General features: G+C 35.4%; 1 protein-coding gene across 2 annotated transcripts in view; it reads left to right on the forward strand.

Annotated features, from left to right (window-relative positions):
- Nucleotides 1-6,322, forward strand: part of ITFG1 (integrin alpha FG-GAP repeat containing 1) — a 265,929-nt gene extending 259,607 nt beyond the window's left edge. For both annotated transcript variants that reach the window (XM_087420312.1, XM_004443425.3), the window contains 2 exons: nucleotides 3,050-3,167; nucleotides 5,914-6,322. In XM_087420312.1, coding sequence (XP_087276438.1) covers nucleotides 3,050-3,167; nucleotides 5,914-5,973 — 178 coding nt within the window. In that variant the 3' untranslated portion in view covers nucleotides 5,974-6,322. The remainder of the gene's footprint in view (nucleotides 1-3,049; nucleotides 3,168-5,913) is intronic.
- The last annotated feature ends 10,056 nt before the right edge of the window (nucleotides 6,323-16,378 follow it).

The following is a 16,378-nucleotide window of genomic DNA, read 5'->3' on the forward strand; positions in this document are numbered from 1 at the left end:
TGAACTGAATTTGGTAGAAGTACTGTCAACTCTGAGTCATAGATACAGTTACATCTTTTGAAAACCCTTATTCCTGCTGTGTTCCCATGAGTGCCATCACTTAATTCGCTTAAAGCAAACTTTAACATACCTACACAAAAGGTCCCTGACATTTTTCATGAAGAACAAATTAAACCTTAGTGGAAAAACAACAGGTTAACTAATTAGGGGTTTATACACTTATACATACTCTGCTTAAATAAACTGGTCTTCAGTTTACTAGCTATAAATTCTAAAATTTTAGGATGCTGAATTTTTTACTAAGCATCGATCTTTTTAATAAATGCTTTGAGAAGTGGTATATATCCCACAGTGGTTAGGCACAAATTTTGGAGTCAAACAGATCTAGGCTAGAAACTCAGATCCACTGCTGACCAGCTGAGATTGGGAGCTAGCCCTTTGTCCTGAGGGTCAATTTCTGCATCTGTAGAATAGGAGATAAAATACTGCATTATAAGGATGAGGATGAAATACAGTGCCCAGCATATAGAAAGTTTTCAGTGAATGGTAGGTATTTTTATGCTTATTAACAGAATATATTCCTTTCATAATATAGCATTTAACTCTAAATCTTTATCTTTGTTCTTTTTCTTCAAATTACTAGATTGAGTCCATCTTTTTAAAAAAATAGGTGATGAAGATACTTACTGACATTTAAAATCATTGGGAAGAATAGAACTTGTTCTTAAGGCTAGTCTGATATCAATATGAAAAAATAACCAAAGAGAAACAGTTTAATGTATCTACAACTCTGTAACCAGTGGGGTCCTGATTGTTACATTTCTTCTCAAAACACAGGCTGTAGATGGGATGTATTCAATAGTTTGCTAGAATCAGCTCAAGCCACCTCATGAGCTGACTGGATGTATCTCTTTCCAACTCTCTTCAGTGAGTTCACATTAAAATCAGCTATGATGGGAGTATTTATACCATGAAAATTGGCAAGTGCCAGTCAGGGGTTTGTTTGCCCCCAGAGAGCCAGTTTACCAGCACACCACTGTATGTATTTTATGGTGGATTTATGGGCTGTATTGTGTGTTTGTTAGTTTTCTATACATGAAATTTATAATAAAACTAGAAAATCTGCATCATGAGTAAGAAATTATATAAATTATGGTACTTCTATATGGAGCAATATCATGACATAGAACAATATCTTAAAATAGGTGGTAAGCAAAAGACAATAAAAGGAAAATGCATTGAATATGTATAATAAGCACCCATTTTTTATTTTAAAAAGAAAATATCTATGCATATGCTTATATATGTATAAAGTATCTCTGGAAGAATATGCAAGAAACTCATAAGATGACTGCTTCTGAGTAAGAAACTGAGGACTGGCCTTTTGTCCAATTTTTTCCTCATCAAATTCCTATATTCATGGGTTTTTTAAATTAATTTAAAAAGTAGAACCACCAAAAAAATCTCATGAACTTTTTTTAAGTATGAAGTAAGGTACTGAGAATGCTAACCTCAACTAATTAACAGTATTTGTTTTCTTACTCTTGAATTTCTGGAAAATTCTGTTATAGCTTTCTTCTATAATCTCAACATTTTTCATGCTTCTCTTGCTTTTTCTGAAGAAATAGTCTTCTTTTTTTTAATAATTTTATTTATTTATTTATTTTTTCCCCCAAAGCCCCAGTAAATAGTTGTATGTCATAGCTGCACATCCTTCTAGTTGCTGTATGTGGGACGCGGCCTCAGCATGGCCGGAGAAGCGGTGCGTTGGTGTGCGCCCGGGATCCGAACCCGGGCCACCAGCAGTGGAGCGCGCGTACTTAACCGCTAAGCCACGGGGCCGGCCCACTGAAGAAATATTCTTTTCAAATTTATGTACATAATAAAACCCAAATTGATTTTAGTTTGAGGTGTATTTTGAGATCTATTGACTAGAGGTTAATTTATGGATCAATAAATTTTAATTATCCCAAAATAAGTCAATTTGCTTGTTGCTACTTGCTATTCATCAGAATCATCTTACCTTTATTAAACTTTTAAAATGAAAATATATCCATTATCTATTTTCAGGGAGAACAAAAAGTTCTTTGTGTATGACCACCTGCAGTGTCGGTGACACAGACCTCAGTTTTAGGCTTTTCAAGGTTTTCATGACCTATATTATATGGACTGTTTTAGAAAAAGAGCTGATGATATTTATGCTAAAGTCTGTATATTGCCATTAACATTGAGGGACTAAAAGTGATTTTGTAAGAAGTCTCACATCACTGTAGTATGTAAACCCTACAACATGACAAAGAAATGGTAGAAGTTTTGCACAAGCCATCTATCTACACCCACTTGGACATATGGTTGTTTTAGTTGGTCAAAATACATATGTGAACCAGGGTAAAAAATAAGCCGATACAGAAATGTTATCGAAATCATGTGACTGCATAACCTTAGAGTTCAGCGTTTCAAATTCAGCAAGTCAATCAAGATGTAAAAACAATGTCTATTATCCAAAGTACCCTTGATAAGTTTGCTTAAGAATAATTCTCACAGGATCAATGAAAAATACTGAAGCGTCTCATCAAAAATTCTATTCTATTTCAGTTCTCTGAGTAAAATCTGAACTCTGCAGGATCAATATTCTTAGCCCTATCTAAATTTAATTGCTTTTGGGCCGGCCCCGTGGCTTAGCGGTTAAGTGCACGAGCTCCGCTGCTGGTGGCCCGGGTTTGGATCCGGGCGCACACTGACACACCGCTTCTCCGGCCATGCTGAGGCCGCATCCCACATACGGCAACTGAAAGGATGTGCAGCTATGACATACAACTATCTACTGGGGCTTTGGGGGAAAATAAATAAATATATAAATAAAATCTTTAAAAAATAAATAAATTTAATTGCTTTTGTTTTATTTATAATGAATAGATAGATGGGTAAATGAATTAATGAATGAATTGACTCTTGGATTTAATAAGCTGTTTTGCTTTTTGATCTCAGTAGAATTTTGTTATTTTTAAGTTAAAATGTGTAATTTTAATTCTTCTGTTTTCTTCTACAGCTGGAGTGCCAAACTCTATCTTACACCAAGTAACATTGTTCTCCTTACTGCTATAGCTCTCATCGGTGTCTGTGTTTTCATCTTGGCAATAATTGGCATTTTACATTGGCAAGAAAAGGTTTGTTCATTTAAATGAAACATTAGCTTTGGTTAATTTATAATAGTAATATATTGCTCTTTAAAAAACCATATTTTAAACTTTCTTCACGACTCAGATTTTCTGATTTTTCAAATTCTGTCTATAATGTCATCTTATTGATAATTTCTTTTATCCTCTTAAGTTATTAAAGTCTCTTAGCAATTCATACAAATCATAGGAGAAGACTATTTTAAAACTTTGATGTTGTTCAATAGTAATAATGTGATCACCCAAAAGTTACCAGGTATTGAGAATAACTTAGAAACAATTTCATAATGGCTTTAAAAATAATTTTTTTAAATGAGCCTCTGTTCATCTACTTACAGAGCCATGGACACTTTTTTCCAGGAATAACAGCTTTCTCTTTATAAAGAATTAGAACACAGAGAGGTTAAATGATTTTCTCAAGGTTTAGGTTGGAAGTAACAACTAAAGTAATAAACATCTTTTCCATCTTTTAACTATTCTTTGCACTAAACTAAACAGATTTCTATTCTGTAGTGTAATACCCTAAATAATAATTAAAAACAAAACTCCAAAAATGTAGATTTTCTATACAATGTTTATGAGAAAAAAAGAAGCTATTACATAAATTTATTAGCAGTTATATATAAATTGAAAAAGCCAACTTGTATTTGTATATGAATATATATTAAGTACATAACTAGCAGGTTCCAACAATGTGCCCCAGAAAAGGCTTCTTTGTATCACAAAAGTGTTTTCTTTTTTTACACGTACTCTCTTTGGATTGTCATGCACATCATAATCATTTTTTGTTAACTAAAATTACCATCTGTTTTATCTTAGCTGTTTTAACTTATGAAAAAGAGAACATGTTAATTGTCCTGATAAATGTTCATAGGTTTGTCCCTCAAAAAAATCACTCCTGTACATATCAAAAATGATAATGTAAAGCTACATATTCAGTTAATTTTAGGATTGCAACTTAAGAGGTGAGATCAAGGGTGATCCTATGTACTTCTGTAGAGAAGTGTCAGAACACAGTCTGAAATATTACACAGCTCTAGACCTATGAAGGAAAGGAAATTAATTTCATTCATTTCTCAAGAGATCTGATTACGGGATAAACGCTGTGGACCTAACAGTAATGCTGCAGTGGCTAACAATTAAACGTTTTATGTACAGATGTGGATTTGACCACATAGACTGCCCCTGCAGCACTGTGGCTCTCCTGTCTCTTCAACCACTTCTCTTTCACCTGCACTGGCTGCTCCTCTCTGCCGTTTCCTACCCAGAGTGTCTTCCCTAGGCCTTCTTCTTTCTACACTTTCTCTGCCAGTTCCATCTAAAATCCTGGCTTCAGGTCTTACCTCAAATGTCTGCAGCCCTCCTCTCTCTCTAAAGGTCTCTTCCCCCATTTCCAGGGACATCTCTACCTGGATCACTTACAAGCACCTTAAACCAGTACAGTCATGTGTCCCTTAATGACGGGGATACATTCTGAGGGATGCGTCATTAGGCGATTTCGCTGTTGTGTGAACATCATAGAGTGTACTTACACAAACCTAGATGGTATAGCCTACTACACACCCAGGCTATATGGTACTAATCTTATGGCACCACCATCATATATGTGGTCCATCATTGACCGAAACGTCATTGTGTGGTGCGTGACTGTACTCTAAAGCTTTGTCTCACTTCTTTCTTACTTATCTACAGGATTTGATCAGTTGCCCTATTGATTCTGCCTCCATAAGAATCTCTGCAGCTGACTCCACTTCTGCATTCCTACTACCAATGCTTTAGTTCAGCTCCTTGTGATGTCCTACCTGATCTCCCTGATTCCATTCTCTTCCCTTTCCACTCCATTTATCACATTGCTGCTGGATTACTCATCAGTAAGTTTAGCCTTAATCATGTCACTCCTCTGCTCAGAAACCTCTGATGACTACCTGCTGCCCAGTAAGTGTCAACTGCCCAGCCTGGCCTTCATGGTCCTTCCATGTGACTCCACCCTGTACCCTTCCAACCTTGTTTCTTACCAGTTGCTTTGACACATGCCCTGCTCCTGCCAGACTTCCCAGGATTTCTCCTCTTCTACCCCCAGCTTGGAATGAATGCCCCTGCCCCCATTTCCATAAAGACTATCTTTTCAAAGCTTTCCCTTTCCCCACCCCAACCTAGAAGTAATCTCTCTCTCTGAATATTGGTAACATTTTTCACTTTTTTATCCTGAAACCCACTTATTCAGTATGTTTTGCTTTGTCCTTTCTAGGTTTTAAGTTCCTTGAGAACAAGATACAAATCAGGTTTTTTTAATCCCTCAAAATACCAAACACAGTACTTTGCTGGTAGCAGAGGGTCAATAAATATCTGCTAAATCAATGAGTTAACCCAAAAATAATGTACTTTAATATAATTAGTTTATATTCATTTAGTAACATCAGTGTTAAGAATGGGAAAAATCTAATTGTTGATTCCATCCTTATAGAATCTAAAGTTTACTCCTACTTTCAAATAAATAATAAATGATAACAAAGTAAGGAACATTTCTGGTTGGTTTTTAAATTCAATTTAGTGGATCATTAATTATAAAATAGCTACTGTAAACTACAAAAATATTTCATAAGATTATTGCATAATAAAATCACACCTTATATCTAATTGCTGATGGCTTTTTTTTTTAATCACTTTATATTTCAGAAATGAGTCTTTTCCTGTCATTCTCCTATCATTTATAAACTAGTCTAAAATTCTTTTTCAGAAAGCAGATGATAGAGAAAAACGACAAGAAGCCCATCGGTTTCATTTTGATGCCATGTGACTAGCCTTTACTATTACATAAAGGCAACGGAACAGCTATTCACTTGATTAATTGAAATACTAAATTTGGACTGTAGAAGAAAATAGGAGATTTTGAATATTATTTATAAATGATGCATCTCTTGGTAATTATTGGAAAGTGTTCAAATAAATATGGTCTGAATGTGTCACAAGATCTTTTTTTAAAGCACTTTTTATACAGTAATTTGGGTTCTTTATTCAATTGTGCTGTACATTTTTGTTTCTTTGTGGAATGTGTTGCATGTACTCAGGTGTTTATGTATTTATAATCTTATTAGAATAATGATGATGGGAAAAGACATGTGTAAATAAAAATATTTAAATGAGCAGGTCTTTTGTGTTCCACTTGGTCTTGCTTCTTCTTCTAACGATGCAAATTATACTTTTGTGAATGTGTCACAGTTAAAGTTACTAACTCATCTTCATCATAGCAGGTCAGGGGTCTCTCACTGATGGCATACCAGCCTAGTGACTGAGTCCTCCGGCTTCGGAATTGCAGTCAGACAGACCTGCCTTAAGCTTCTGGTTCCACCACTTACAAGCTGTTTGAACTTAGCTAGCTAATTGCTTACCCTCTGTAAGCCTCTGTTTTCTTGTTTGTAAACAGAGCTAATACTACTACTCACTCGAGTTATTGTAAACATTAAATGGGATGATGTATGTCGAGTGCTTAGCTTGGTGCCTAGCACAGAGTAAGTGCTCAATAAGTGGTAGTTGTCATTATTACTACTTTAGATAATTTTTTTTTACAGAAGTCTACAACTAATTATCAAAGTATATAGACTCAATAGAATTTTATTTTCAGGCATGAGGAAATCATATCCTTTGGAAACCTAAATTCTTGGTGGTTGACATCTTATATAAAGATTTATTACTTGTTCATAACTAAACATTATAGTACCCTCTAAGAATTAATGTGCCCTAAAATCTTTCATTTGAACACTAATCCTTATGTGGTAATGAAGAGCATTTGATTTCTTGAAAGGAAACTACTTTGGATAGCATTTGGAAATACAAATCTTCAATCACATTTCCATTCTCAGAAGCTTGTAGGAGTCTATAATTTACATTCAGACCTCAATGCAAATTTTTGTGAACTTCACCTCGCCAAAAAGTTACTTTAAGACTTAATCTATGGGCCAGCCCCACGGCTTAGCAGTTAAGTGCGTGCGCTCTGCTACTGGCGGCCCGGGTTCAGATCCCGGGCGTGCACTGACGCACCGCTTCTCCGGCCATGCTGAGGCCACGTTCCACATACAGCAACTAGAAGGATATGCAACTATGACATACAACTATCTACTGGGGCTTTGGGGAAAAAAAGGAGGAGGATTGGCAATAGATGTTAGCTCAGAGCCGGTCTTCCTCAGCAAAAAGAGGAGGATTAGCATGGATGTTGGCTCAGGGCTGATCTTCCTCACCAAAAAAAAAAAGACTTAATCTAAGATCAGGAAAAAAATTTATATAATCAGTGTTAATAATTTTCTAATATGCAAATGGACGTGATAGCTATAAAACACAAAAACTTATCTGAAAACAATTAATTTTGTTCTTCATGTGATTTTGTTTCTTTACAGTTCACTGAGAATGGCATGTGTATAAGTGGTTTACTTTGTGTATCTAAGCATGTTAATATGTCTTCTTAATAAATATTCTGTATTGAAACAAAGTATTTTGGTGAGTCTGTAATTATTTTGGAGCATGAAGACGCCTCAGAGGTTATAAGGTCGAAATCACTTCTCTGGACTGTGAGACAGAGGTAAAGTGACTCACCACTGCCTCCTTGTGAGCGGGGCAAGATAGGAGTCTCTGACCTCTGTACTCAGTTCAAGTCACTCAAGAGTTATCCACCCGCACAGCGTGCCAGTTCCACACTGTGCCTAAAGACAGTTAGGCTTAGTATGTATCAGTTGATATAGCATGAGTTTTAAAACTCACTTGGAGTCAGGGTCTTCGAGGAATAGTGCTGTAGGCAAATAAAACGTTAATGACAATTAAAAATACAATCAGTGACATTATACTATGTTTCTGTATCTTGATGCCAACCTCCAGATGCAACATCAGTGTCATTTTTTAAGGGGCAACAGATGAAAAATGTGTCACAACATTGAGAGTCAAATACAAAGACCTTTATATTAATTTTGAATATTTTAGTGGAAAAAGCACAGGACTTTGAGGTCAGACAGATCTGGATTCAGAGCCTCTCTCATTGTGTTACTTTTAGTCACTTTACTTCTTTGAGCTTTGGTTTCTTCCTCTGTAAAAGAAGGACAGTGAGTGATACTTTCCTTAAAGGACTGTTTTGAGTCTTAAATGGCAATATGTACATAGAAGGTGCTTGATAAGTGCTGGTTCTTTTCTTCCCTCCCATTTCCCATTGCAGTGACAAACAATAACTTAACAGTTTCTGACCTTCTTCCACCGATCTATAATCCTCTTTTGGGAAACAAGGAGGACTAATTAAGACGGTAAAAATTACAGTATTTGTAAATACTATAAATACATTGTTAACACCATTTATTTGGACTAGCCTTTTATATTTCTCCATCTACCAGCCAAAAAACTTTATATATTCTCAGAAACTTAATTCCCAAAATAGTTTCTCACTCCTAGAGGGCCTCAAGATTAAAGGTAACAACTTTTAAACATACTTTCCTCACCATCCCACTCTTGGTAAGGAAAGGTAAGGGCCTGTTATGGGCAGAGATACCTCGAGATTCACCCTCAGATTTTACAAATCTGTGAAGAGCATCTCTACTCACGGGCAGTGGTTACTAAACCATCAAAGGGAAAAAGATCTTGGCTTCATAGATAGCTTTTTCACCCAGAGAAATGCTATAGCAAAATGTTTCAAGATATAGGAAAAATAAGATCACTAAGATTACATAATAAATCTTAGATTTCTACAAGGGTCCAGTGGATTGATAATGGTAACTGCAAGAGAAAAATGAGTTTTAGTCCATGTTTTAAAAAATAATTTTCCTTTTGTTCTTTAGAAGACCTCTAAGAAATAATGAAAGTCAGGAAATATTAATCCTTACAAATAGCTAGAACTACTCAAAAAAGAAACTCAAAAACTTCTTAAATTGTGTCCAACAGACCCTGATGGTATCCCGAGGATTAAGCTAGGACACTTAAGGGCTAACTCCTCAGTATAAAGGTGAACTGAAAGTTAACCAGCCCTTGTGATAACTTGCAGCCCGGCCTTACATCACCTGGCTAGTTATCTTTAAAGACTAATAAAATAGATAATAGATTAGGGAGTGCTCTTGATCAACACATGCAGAGAGGAAAGGAAGATTGGGCAGAGAGAAATCGAGTTGTGATCCATTCTCAGTGGAATGCTTCATACAACCCTACGGTGAGTTTTGAGATAGGATGAGCTCTCCTATGTCCTAACCTGTCTCAAGTTAGGGTAAGAAGGCTAGGTCCATATACCCCCACATTAATCAATTATTGGCTACCAGCTGCCGCGAGAGCCTCTATCAAGAAAAAGAAAGCAGCCACAGATAACCAGTATCAGAAATGAAAAAGGAGAGATAACTACAGATAATGTATGTATTAAAACAAAAATAGGAAGACGTTAACAATTTTATACCAATGAATTTGCAAGTTTAGCAAAATAGAGCAATGCTGTTAATGTGGTGTCCAGATCCTCCTTCAAGAATAAAGGATTTATCCTAATTTCTGCGAGTCCCTTCAGTAGTCAGCTGTCAACCCCCTTTGGGGACTGTGTCAACTGAAGAAAGCAGACTCACTCAAGATCACTCTGCTGTTCTTGACATAAAAATCCTAAATGTGTATAAACTAGGTACATAAAGCAAAAACAGACGTGAGGAGAAACAGACACACCCCCACTTTAGGTTGGAAATGTAAACACTCCTTTACAGTGACTGATAGAAAAAGTAGACAGACAATCACAAAGCTTAGAGATGACCTGAAAAACACTATCAATGAACCTAACCTAATGGATATTTATAAAGCACTCCAACCAACAACAGCAAAATACAGAGTCTTCTTAGGTGTAGGTGGAGCATTCACCAAGACAGGTCATATTCTGGACCATAAAACAAACCTCACCAAATTCAAGAGAACAGAAATCATACAAAGATTTTCAGACTAAAATGGAACTAAACTAGAAAGATACCTGGAAAATACCCAAATATTTGGAAATTAATGTACTTTTAAATAACGTTGGGGTCAATGAGCAACTCTCAAAGGGAACTTAAAAATATTTTTAACCAAATAAAAATAAAAATACAACATAAAATTTGTAGGAGACAGAAAGCAGTTTTTAGAGGGAAATTTATAGCATTAAATGCATATATTAACAAAGAAGATCTAAAATCAGTAACCTAAGCATTTACCTTAATCAACTAGAAAAAAAGATCACATTAAATCTAAAGCAAACAAGACAGAAAGAAATGATTAGAGGAGAAATCAATGAAATAAAAAGGTGGTTCTTTGGGGGCCAGCCAGGTGACGCAGCAGTTAAGTGCTCGCGCTCCGCTGCAGCGGCCTGAGGGTTCGGAGGTTCAGATCCCAGGCGTGCACCAACGCACCACTTGTCAGGCCATGCTGTGGAGGCATCCCATATAAAGTAGAGGAAGATGGGCACGGATGTTAGTCCAGGGCCAATCTTCCTCAGCAAAAAGAGGAGGATTGGCATCGATGTAGCTCAGGGCTAATCTTCCTCACAAAAAAAAAAAAAAAAAAAAAAGGTGGTTCTGTGAAAAAGATCCATAATATAGATATACCTCTAACCAAGCTGACCAGGAAAGAAAAAGAATAGACATAAATAACCAATGTAACAAACGAAAGAGAAGACATCATTACTGATCCGACAGACATTAAAGGGATAATAAGGGAGTACTATGAACAAATCTATGCCCATGAATTCAATAAATTAGATAAAATGGATCAATTCCTTAAAAGATACAAACTACCAAAACTCACCGAAAAATAAATCAATAAACCCTATCTATGTTTAAAAGTTAAATTTTTATCTTAAAAAACAAACGTTCCACCAAAGAAAACTCAATGGAACAGATGGTTTCACTGGCAAATTTTACTAACACTTAAGGAAGAAATAATACATACTCTACACAGTGTCTTGCAGAAAAAGAAGAGGAAGGAATACTTCACAACTCCTTTTATAAGGTCAGTATTTCCCTAATACCAAAACCAGACAGTGACATTACAAGAAAATAAAACTACAGGCCAATATCCCTTATAACATAGATGCAAAAATCCTCAACAAAACATTAGCAAATTGTATCCAGAAAGATATAAAAATATAATATACCAGGATCAAGTGGGTTCCAGCTCAGAATGCAAGACTAGTTCACTATCCATAGGAAAAAAAAGTAATATAATTCACCATATTAATAAATCAAGAAAACCATCTTACCTCTCAATAGACACAGAAAGGTAATTTGACAAAATCTAACATCATTCCTGATTTAAAAAAAAAAAATTCTAAGCAAACTATGAATACAACTTCCTTAACCTAATAAAGGGCATTTACAAAAAATCTACAGCTAACAACATACTTAATGGTGACAGACTGAATGCTTTCTCCCTAAGATTAGGTACAAGGCAAGGATGTCCTCTCCCACTGATACTCTTCAACATAGTACTGCAAGTCTTAACTAGAGTAAGAAGCCAAGAAAATAAAATAAAAGGCAAACAGATTCGGAAGTAAGAAATAAAACTGTCCCTATTAGTAGATGACATTTAGTCTAGGAAATTCCCAAGAATTTATACACACAAACACACACACACACACACACACACACACACACAAAACTCCTAGAACTAAGTGAATTCAGCAAGTTCAGCAGGATACAAGGTCAATACAAAAAAAAAATCATATTTCTATGTAAATGCAATGAGCAATTGGAAATTGAAATTTTTTAAACTACCATTTAAAATAGATCCAAAAAATGAAATTCTTATGTAGAAATATAACAAAACATGCACAAGATCTGTATGCTGAAAACTACAAAATGCTGATGACAGAACTCAAGGAAGACTTAAATGTAAAGACACTGTGTTCATGGATTGGACGATTCAACCTAGTAAAGATGTCAAAACTGCCCAAAGTGATCTATAGATTTCATACCATCCCTACCAAAATCCCAGCAGTATTTTTTGTGGACATAGACAAGATTATTGTAAAATGTATATGAAAGAGTGAAGGAAGTAGAATAGCTTAAATTAATTTTGAAAAAGAAGGCAAAGTTGGAGGAATCAAACTCCCTGATTTTAAGACTTATCATAAAGCTATAGTAATCAAGATAGTGTGATATTGACAAAAAGATAAACACATAGATCAATGCAACAAAATAGAGTCCAGAAAAAAACCCACACCAATAAAGCTATTTGATTTTTGACAAAGGTATAAAAGTGATTCAGTGGAAGATGGTCTTTTCAACAAATAGTGTTAGAACAATTGGTCATCCATATGCAAAGGAAAAAAAAAAAAGAACTTTGACCTAAACCTCATACCTTATACAATAATTAACTCAAAATGGATCATAAATTTATTTATTTATTTTTTAATTAATTAATTTATTTTTTTCCCCCAAAGCCCCAGTAGATAGTTGCATGTCATAGATGCACATCCTTCTAGTTGCTGTACATGGGACGCGGCCTCAGCATGGCCGGAGAAACGGTGCGTCGGTGCGCACCCGGGATCCGAACCCGGGCTGCCAGCAGCGGAGCGCGCGCACTTAACCGCTAAGCCACGGAGCCGGCCCTGGATCATAAATTTAAATGTAAAATGTAAAACTATAAAACTTTTAGAAGAAAACATTCAAGAATATCTTCACGAGCTGGGCAAAGAGTTCTTAGAAATGACATCAAAAGTTATGATCCATAAAAGAAAAAAATTGATAAAATTGACTTCATCTAAATTAAAAAACATTTTCTTTGCCAAAAGCACTTTCAAGAGAATGAATAGACAAGCTACATATGCGAAGAAAATATTTGCAAATCACATATCCATCAATGGACTTGTATCCAGAATGTATTAAAGAACTCTCAAAACTCAACACTACACAAACAAATAACCCATTTAAAAGTGGGCAAGAACTTGGACACTTCACCACAGAAGATATACGAATGGCAACTAAGCATGTGAAAAAGTATTTAAACATCATCAGCCATTAGGGAAATGAATATTAAAACCATGAAAAGATACTACTATACATCTATTATAGAAGCTAAACCAAAAATATTGACAATTCCAAGTGCTAACAAGGATGAAGAACAACTGGAATTCCCATATACTCCTGGTGGGAATGCAAAATGGCAAAGCCACACTGGAGAACAGTTTGGTAGTTTCTAAAATCAATTCCATTTTTATATATCAGCAAATTAGTCACAAAATGATTTAAAAACAGATAACATTTATAACAGCATCAAATTAAGTCAAGTACCTAGGAATCAATATAACACAAGATGCGCCACATCTCTGTGGGGTAAATTATAAAACTTTCCTGAGAAACATTAAAGAAATCTTCAATAAATGCATGTGTGTATCATGTTCAGAGATAGGATGACTTAATATTGTAAAGATCTCAAATCTTCCCCAACTCCACTCAATATCCCAATGGGTTTTTGTTGTTCTTGTTGCTGAAATTGATAAGCTGTTTCTAAAATATATATGGAAATATGAAGCACCAAGAACAGCCAAAACAATCTTGAAAAAGAACAAGAACTTGCTCTGTCAGATATCAAAACAATATAACGTCATAATGATACAGTGTAGTATTAGTGAAGAGACAGGTAGATGTGAAATGCAAATTTACAAACTTTTAGTATTTAACATACATAAATAACTTCATGATCCTGAGGTAGGATCAAGTCACAAATACACTATAAAGGAAATGTTTGATGTGTAGGAGTACATTAAAATTAATAACTTCTGTTCATCACAGACACTATTAAAAGGGTGAAGAGACAAGCCATAAAATGAAAGAAAATATTTTCAACATGTATAACTGATTAGTATCCAAATTAGAGAAATTCTACAAAATGATTTAAAAAGACAGCCCAGTAAAAAATTGGGCAAAAGTTTTGAACAGGTCATTCACAAAAAAAGGAAATTCAGGTAGCCAATAAACATATAAAAAGGTGTTCAACCTAATTCATAAGGAAAATGCAAATTAAATCCTCAATGAGGGGCTGGCCCGGTGGCGTAGTGGTTAAGTTCGTGTGCTCCGCTTTGGTGGCCCGGGGTTTGCAGGTTCAGATCCTGGGCACAGACCTACGCACAGCTCATCAAGCCACGCTTTGGCAGGCATCCCACATAATAGAGTAGTGGAAGGTGGGCACAGATGTTAGCCCAGTGCTAATCTTCCTCAGCAAAAAAGAGGAGGATCGGCCACACATGTTAGCTCAGGGCTAATCTTCCTCACCAAAAAACAAAAATAAAAAAACATCACTGAGATACCACTACACACCCACCAGACTGACAAACAGTATTAACAGCTGACAATAACCAAATCTTGGTGTGGATGTGGAGCATCCTCTTAGTGCGACTTTATAAAAAGTGGTATAATCGCTTTATAATGCAGTGGTTGCTTTTACTTTTATTTATTGCAGTTGAAGATATGGATACTGTCATTCCACACAGCAATTCTACCAGGATATAGGTATAAACATAGCAGCAATGTTCATAATGGCCAAAAACTAGAAACTGCCTAAGTGTCCATCTACATGGATTTTTATACGATGAAACACTACACAGCCATGACATTTAATGAAGTACAGCTTTACATAACAGCACAGACTAATCCTACAAAAGTAAGCAAAAAGCAAGACACAAAAGCATACAGCATGATTCTGTTCATATAAAGCTCAAAAATAGGAAAAACTAAACTATATTGTTTAAAGATGCTTTTAGAGGTGGAAAACTATATTTAAATGGATGAAATGATAAAAGTCAGAATAATGATGAACTCTAGGGAACTGGGAGAAAACTATGATCAGGCACAAGCACACGGGGGGCCTCAGGGTATAGGTGCAATTTTACTTCTTGATCTGGATGGTATGTACATGGCACTTAGCTTTATAATTAAACTGTACATACATATATGTTTTAGGCACTTTTTCAAATATGTATTATATTTCACAATTTTTTTTTAAATCTTATAAAAGTTTCCCAAAGATCTTTTTGTAGATCACATATCTAGAAATACGTTTCATTACAAATCTTAGATTATATATTTTACAATGCAAAAAAATAGTTTGAGATTTGTTGCTAATAATTGCAATAATTTAGATACACCTTCCTTACAAATACAAGAATTCAACACCGACATATAGTTGAATGCATGCATTCTAATCACACTAGTATTAATAGCATATGTATATCAAGCAGCACAAATATTCACAGTCCATCAAGCTCTTAAGTTGAACATATAAGAAAGTTCTATTATCTAGCAAACATTACCAAATAACTATATCAAGAATTTTACACTTTAATATTATGTTTTCATATTGTACCCAAAAACTAGCATTCATTTCAGCTTGTAGTAAACAGGTTTAAGCATAAAGTAAACAGATCTCCTTTCAAAATGGGATTTGGGCTTTTAAGAAAAAGGTACCATATATGTTAGCAATGTTATTCTAAGAAATATAATCAGGACTTTTGTTAGTTTTTCACAATCAAATGAAAGTAACTGGATGACCAGAAATTTTCCTGATAAAGTTGAAATACTTTAGTACTGGTAGTAGGCAATATTTCTTAAAAATCTTCTTGCTCTGGAATTATATGAAGCACAATTATGGAAACAGGTTTAGGTGACAGGGTTACTGAAAGAACTGGTTTTGAGTCCCTGGAGGCGGGTCTTCTTCAACATCACTAACACAGGAATAATTTTGTTTCATGAGCATACGGACTGAATTGTGTCCCCTCAAAGTCACATGTTGAAGCTCTAACCAACCCCCAATGTGATGACTGTCTTTGGAGACACGGCCTTTAAGGATGTAATTAAGGTTAAAGGCGGTCATAAGGGTGGGACCTTAATGCAATCTGACTGGTGTCCTTACAAGAAGAGGAAGAGACATGAGCAGTTTACAGCACACGGAGGAAGGGCCATGTGAAGACACAGCAAGAAGTTTGCAGTCTGCAAGCCAGGAAGAGAGACCCCACGAGAAACCAACCCTATCAGCACCTTGATCTTGGACTTCCCCAGAACTGTGAAAAAATAAGTTTCTACTGTTTAAGCCATCCAGTCTGTGGTATTTTGTTATGGCAACCCAAGCAGACTAATATGATGAGTCACAAAAATTAAAAATTTTCCTTTTCCTTCCCTAAAAAAAGCCCTACACTTGTAATAACAATAAAATCTTCATACACTGAGATCCTATGATTTTTT

This window comes from Ceratotherium simum, chromosome 30 (genome assembly GCF_057802395.1).
Source record: "Ceratotherium simum simum isolate JZ-2026a chromosome 30, ASM5780239v1, whole genome shotgun sequence".
Lineage (NCBI taxonomy): Eukaryota > Metazoa > Chordata > Mammalia > Perissodactyla > Rhinocerotidae > Ceratotherium > Ceratotherium simum.